This window comes from Pan paniscus, chromosome 16 (assembly GCF_029289425.2).
Source record: "Pan paniscus chromosome 16, NHGRI_mPanPan1-v2.0_pri, whole genome shotgun sequence".
NCBI classification, from domain to species: domain Eukaryota; kingdom Metazoa; phylum Chordata; class Mammalia; order Primates; family Hominidae; genus Pan; species Pan paniscus.
In genome coordinates, this window is record NC_073265.2 from 62,009,739 (window position 1) to 62,016,444 (window position 6,706).

The 6,706-nt window shown below is 47.6% G+C and overlaps 1 protein-coding gene across 4 annotated transcripts in view; it reads right to left on the reverse strand.

Moving 5' to 3' along the window:
• Positions 1-5,880, reverse strand: part of ADPGK (ADP dependent glucokinase) — a 32,442-nt gene extending 26,562 nt beyond the window's left edge. Inside the window, exon 1 of one of the 4 annotated variants that reach the window (XM_003818567.6) lies at positions 5,546-5,880. In XM_003818567.6, coding sequence (XP_003818615.1) covers positions 5,546-5,778 — 233 coding nt within the window. In that variant the 5' untranslated portion in view covers positions 5,779-5,880. The other 3 variants (XM_008971902.4, XM_034939092.2, XM_034939089.2) reach the window with 3 other exon arrangements.
• Positions 5,881-6,706: the final 826 nt, after the last annotated feature.

Here is a 6,706-nt window from a genome sequence, read left to right on the forward strand (position 1 = left end):
ACGGTTTACTTGATAACTTTTTATAATTAAAAAAAACCAGGCTGAGCACGGTGGCTCACACTTGTAACCCCAGCACTTTGGGAGGCCAAGGCGGGTGGATCACTTGAGCCTAGGAGTTCCAGACCAGCCTGAGCAATATAGCAAGACCCCGTCTCTACAAAAAATACAAAAATTACCCAGGTGTGGTGGTGCACACCTGTAGCCCCAGCTACTCAGGAAGCTGAGGCAGGAGGATCACTTGAGCCTGGGAGGCAGAGGTTGCAGTGAACCAAGATGGCACCACTGCTCTTCAGCCTGGGTGAGAGAGCAAGACCCTGTCTCAAAAAAACACTGAACATCTACTACATGCCAGATGCCAAACAAGTACTTTACATGTACTTTCTTGTTCTGTTTTATAATACTTTAACCAGAATAAGAATCTTTCTCTGCACTTTCTCAACTCAATAGCATCCCAAAATGTAAAAAGCATATTACCTAAGGTGCTGTATTGTCAAGGGGAAATAAAGGGAGACACAGTTAAAGAATCAGAAGACAAAATTATGCTCATCTGACATGCAAGCAGAAGCTCACACTTCAGTAAAAAATGTATATTAGATGACTGTGATTTTGGAGAAAACACAGATGAAACAACTAGAAAATAGGTCAAGACAACAGATGCTGAATGTCAAAATGGGTTGGGGGGCTGGCAAAGAGGGCACAGTTCTCCCTTCTAGACCATAAGTGCCTCTAAGGCAAAGACGATGTTTCCTATCTCCTCCCTTCTGTTTCATCACCTGTAAAATGTTTTCTAAGGTTTTCTCTAGCTTTACATTATGTGCATCAGCTGTTATAAGAGCTAATCGTAATTGTTAAGACATAGAACTGTAAAGAGGCGGGGGAAAAAAGGCTAGGGCAGTGGTCCCTGTGCTGAACCCTAGCTCCTGCATCTAGACAGAAGAAAGGCGGCTGATCTTTAAGAAGCACCCCATGCTAGGCAGGCATTTTCAGATAGATTAAACCTATTTGCAAAATGCGGTAAGATCGCTAATTAGTCATCACTGCTTTCAGCTGAGAAGAGTGAGGCCGTGGATTAACTAACATTCCAAAGGCCACAGACAGGCGGAGCTGAAATTCAAACCCAGATTTATCTGCTACTGAAACCCACGTAGAAGTATACACAAGCAAAGTTGTACACGAAGGGATTAACCTTGTGTTTGGATACAATAAAGAATTATCTAGCTAGAATGGAGAATTCATACAGGGGAGAAGACCAAGATATATTTCAAGGTTCAGGGTGAAGCCAGTTCCAGGGGCAATAAATATTAGCATGAGGGTTTTTTTTTTTTTTTTTTTTTTTTTTGAGATGGAGTCTCACTCTTGTTGCCCAGGCTGGAATGCAATGGCGTGATCTCGGCTCACCGCAACCTCTGCCTCCTGGGTTGAAGCGATTCTCCTGCCTCAGCCTTCTGAGAAGCTGGGATTACAGAAATGCACCACCACGCCCGACTAATTTTTGTATTTTTAGTAGAGACGGGGTTTCTCCATGTTGGTCAAGCTGGTCTCGAACTCCTGACCTCAGGTGATCCACCCACCTCAGCCTCCCAAAGTGCTGGGATTACAGGCGTGAGCCACCATGCCTGCCGGGTTTCATCATTTTTAAACCAATGAATAGGTACCAGAGTTTGCTTAGAAGCAGGGGAAGTTTCCTAGAAACGCCTTAAAACTCCTCCTATCCTTTATTTCTTTGACCCCTTTTCACCAGCCCCTTAATGCACTAGCATTTACGGGCTAGTGCCTCCCAGAATTCCACCTTTACCATTTTTACCTTCTCCTCTTCTTCTCTTCCTGGGTGATCCTATCCAGTCTCTGGCTTCAACCTAAGTGCCAGTGTCTCCAAAATTTGCAATCCTGTTTCTCAATATATTCCTAAAAACCAGCTTCTCATTTTCAGTAGCTGACAGAGAAGCTTCATCTGAAATCCCATAACAATGTATGTACATTTCTCCTCCTCTGAAATCCAATTTACCTTCTGAAACTTGTTTTTCTTAAATCTCTCTTAATGGCAACAACATGGCATCAACAAGGAACCAGAAATGGGAAAGACCAGGCTTCAATTGCTCCTCTGGCACTTGATAGCTACAAGATCTTGGGCAAATAAATCAATGTGTGAAGACTCGGTGACAATATCTGTTATCTGCCTCCCTCATAAAGTTGTTGCATTAGTCAATTTTCATAATGCTATAATGAATTGCCTGGGACTGGGTAATTTATAAAGGAAAGAGGTTTCATTGACTTACAGTTCAGCATGGCTGGGAAGGCCTCAGGAAACTTACATTCATGGTAGAAGGTGAAGGGGAAGCAAGGCACCTTCTTCTTAAGGTGTCAGGAAGGAGCCGTGCCGAGTGAATAGCAGGGAAGAGCCCCTTATAAAACCAAAGGATCTCATGAGAACGAACTCACTATCAGGAGAACAGAATGGGGGAACCGCCCCCATGATTCAATTACCTCCACCTGGTCTCTCCCTTGATTAGCTTATGGGGATTACAATTCAAGATGAGATTTGAGAGGGGACACAAAGCCTAACCGTATTAGTTGTTATAAGATATTTAATACTGGGCTGGGTGTGGAATCACACCTGTAATTCCAGCACTTTCAGAGGCCAAGATGGGAGGCCAAGGCCTGATCCCAGTAGTTGAAGACCAGCCTGAGCAACTTGGCAAATCCTGTCCCTACCAAGAATACAAAAATTAGCCAGGTGTGGTGGTACATGCCTGCAGTTCCAGCTACTTGGGACACTGAGCATGACAGGTCAAGGCCATAGTGAGCTTGAACATGCCACTGCACACGCCAGCCTGGGTGACAGAGTGAGATGCTGTCTCAAACAGAAAACAAAAACTAAACAAGATATCCAATATTAAAAACCTGTCGTTTTTGACTGCCTTTCTTTACTCCACCACATCCAACCTATTATTCAGGTTATCTCTCAAATCTCACCTCTTCTACATCATTGCCAAGTTTGGTTCGGGCTCCTTTCTCCCTTTACACAAACCCTACAACGGCCTGTTAAACCAGTGTCAGGATGTCAAGATATTCCTCCTTATGAATCACATTAAATTGCATTTTGAGTGTGTCTGTGTGACAGAGAGTGTGAATATGAGTGTGTCTCTAGAGAAGTCAAACTACAACCTCAAAATAAGATTCTGATACTAGTACTACACCTGCTCCCCCTCATCCCTCCTATATCCCCCTATCTTTGGGCTAAAAATCCTCTTTGGGTAATAAATGATGAGAAGCAGTGAAACAGTTTAGAACCACTGCTCAAAATCCACCCTTCACATTCCCACCAATTCTCAACAAAGAACTTGTCATCAGTTAACTACTTACGAACCTTTATGGCTTCCCCATAAAAGGCCCTTCACAATCTGGTCCAACCCTTCGTTCTCAGCATCATCTCTTTACAACCCTCTACCATAAGATTCTCGCTCCAAAACAAGGCCGACCTGTTCCCAAACAAACCATGTACTTTTTCACATTTGGTTCTCTTGCCTAGGTGGACCTGTTCCCACTTTGGCTTGAAGAAATCTCATTTATTTAGTGTCTGTCCTATGAAAGTCACTGCAGTAAAATATATTTTCCAAGATGGTCGCAATAAGATGCCCCATTCCAAATGTTCTTTTCACAATGTGATACTGATGCTCCTCCCATCAAGGTTTGTTCTATGTCCCCTCCCTTAAAACCAGGTGGACCTGTGACTCTGGTAGAAGAGTTCCTATGTGCTTCTAAGGTTAGGTCGTAAAAGGCATTAAGGCTTCTGCCTGGTCCTCGTGGGTTGTTCCTCTTCTAACCATAATTGTTACGGACTGAATTGTCCACCCCCCCACCAATTCATATGCTGAAACCCTAATTCCCAATGTGACTATATTTGGACGTAGGGCCTTTAAGGAAGTAGTTAAGGTTAAATAAGGTCATACGGGTGAGCCCTATTCCAAAAGGACCTAGTGTCCATATAAGAAGAATAAGAGGCACCAGGAGTGTACATGCGCAGACTAACTGAAAAGCCAGCTGGCTGCAAGCTAGGAAGAGAGGCCACATCGGAAGCCAATCCTGCCAGCACCTTGATCTTGGACTATCAGCCTCCAGATCCATGAGAAAACAGATTTGTTGTTTAATCCACCTAATTTGTGGTATTCTGTTCTAGCAGCCCAAATGACTGATACAATAATATGTTTCCAACAAGTGAGACAGGGGCCTTGCTTCACCCATCTCTGTATCTTAAGAATCTAGCACAGACCTGACACTAACCATGTAGTTGGTGAATATCTGCTGAATGAACGTGCATAAAGCAAGGAAGGACAATTTAATCCCAGCACTTTGGGAGGCCAAGATGGGAGGCTGGCTTGAGCTCAGGAGTTCGAGACCAGCCTGGGCAATATAGCAAGAACTCGACTCTACTAAAAAAAATAAAATAAATAAAAAATTGGCTGGGCGTGGTGGTGCTTGCCTGTCGTCCCAGCTACTCCAGAGGCTGAGGCAGAAGGATCTCTTGAGCTCGGGAGTTCGAGGCTGCAGTGAGCAGTGACTGCACCACTGCACTCCAGCCTAGGCGACAGAGAGACCCTCTGTCCCAAAAAAAAAAAAAAAAAAAAAAAACCCAAAATTATAGCTAATATCGAATGCTTTTTAAAGCAGGCACTATGCTAGAGAGATTACATGAATGATGTCATTTAATCTTCAGGACAAGTTTGCTCTACTTTACCCCTCCCGGCCCCAACACTCCACAGAAAGTAGTGAGCTACATGGTAGAGGGCCTGCTTTTATGTGGTGGTTATACATAACTCTGAGATTATGGCAAGAAAGTCAAATCGAACTGAGACAGGGACTAAAGTTAGTGTTTACAGTATCAATACTATAAAGGGAATAATTACATTCCCAAAGAAAAGTACAAAGAAAGGAGGTAGTGTCATTTGGAAGAACCTTAAATATGCAGTGTCACTGAAGTCAGGGGAAGAAAAGAGTTTCACGGAGAAGGGCGTGTTCAATGCGTGGAAGGCTGCAGAGTAGCTAATGAAGATTCAAAAAGGCAAATCTGAGAGGAGTTGCAGTACAGTCGTGTGGTTTCTAGACTACACGGCGTTTCGAAAGAAAGTGGGTAAAGGCAGAGATCACGCGTCTTCAAGAAGTTCAGAAGAAAGAGGAAGAAGAGTGTTGTCATAGTGGGTAAGGTCAAGTATCTTTGATTGCAAAACAACAGTCGCCAGAAGAAAAGGGGCTAAAAGTTGGAACGAGGAAGAAGGCTCGGAGAAAGGTGTCAGACAAAGCGGGATTAGCAAGAAGCTGTTAGGGCTGGTCCTACCGGGATGAGAGAAAGGCGCAGAGGCCAGCCGAGTGGAAAGAGCAGCGGTGACGAACCGGGTTCCACTCAGACGTCCGACACTTCTCGCCAAGGGGCCAGCGCGGACAGCAGCGCCTCCCGGGGACCTCTGAGAAGCCCTGTTTCTGCGCGGCTCCGCCCGACCTCCAAGGCCGACCTCGGAGGCTCAGAGACCCAGGCCCCGTTGGCACTCACCCCACTGCCACGCGGCGCCAGCGCCGGACTGGCCGCACGATAAGCGCGTCCCAGGCTGCCGCCAACCGGCCCTCGGGGGAGACGGGTCCCGGGGGCGCAGGCGCGGGCCCCAGACACAGCGAGCTCCAGAGAGAGCGCAGCGCCGAGCCTGGCAGCTCTGGCTCCAGCAGGAAGACGCAGCCCACGGCCAGCGCCAGGAAGCCCGCGTACGCGGAGCCGCGCCACAGCGCCATGGGGACCCAGGCGCCGCACCTGCGCGAACCAACTCCTTTCCTAGCCCGCGCCTCTTCCGGGCTCGGCGCGCGCCGATGTCGACACAAGCGCTACGTCACAAGGGTGCGCCACGGGGCCCCCCCAAGGGGCGGGGCGACGGGCGGCGCCAGGACGGAGCCGGGGCGGACCCCACGCCTCAGTCCCAGGCCTGGCACTGCGGTGTTGCCGCCCTGGAGGAGGTGGGACAACGGCGGTTGTGCCAGTCCGGGCGCTGCACCCCCTTCCCGGAACTCTAATCGTATCCCCAAATAGAGGGATGGGAACACATTTGCTTTCGCAGTAAAACGAAACGGACAGATTGTGAAGAAGCGGACGAACCTCGCGTTAATATTCGAACCAGTGGGTGTCCCCATTGGCACGGATCACACCCCCATCTTTTAATCCCTCCCTCCGCCCCTGTGTCCCCTCATTTGCTAGACTTGTCCTCTTCCAGGCCTAGTGCTCGGCGCTTCTGAGAGGAATAGGCTCACAGAATAGCGGCGCTGCCGAGACCCCTGGGGTACGCGAGGCAGGGGGATTCCGCCCCTTTGGAAGGTGGCCGAGACCCTCAGCCACTAAAGGACTTCGTCGAGACAGGAGAGCCCGCAGAGATCGTTCTCTTCTGGATAACCAGATTATTCCACAATCAAACTTTAACCCTTTTGGGGGCGCTGTTCCCTTTAACAAACTGGAAAATGCACACAATCTTGTGCACAACACGAGAGTTATGGACCTGGGTTAAGAAACGCTGCTTTCTTTTGTTCCCCTTTGGTGACATCACTTAAACCCAGCCCTCTCTTCGCTGGTACTTTTCTGTGCATGAGGCTAGGTTGAGAGACAGTGAAGCTAGGCTGGGTACCAGCTCATTCTCATCAGCCACAATGCCCGGCCTAATCTTGTTCCCTGGTT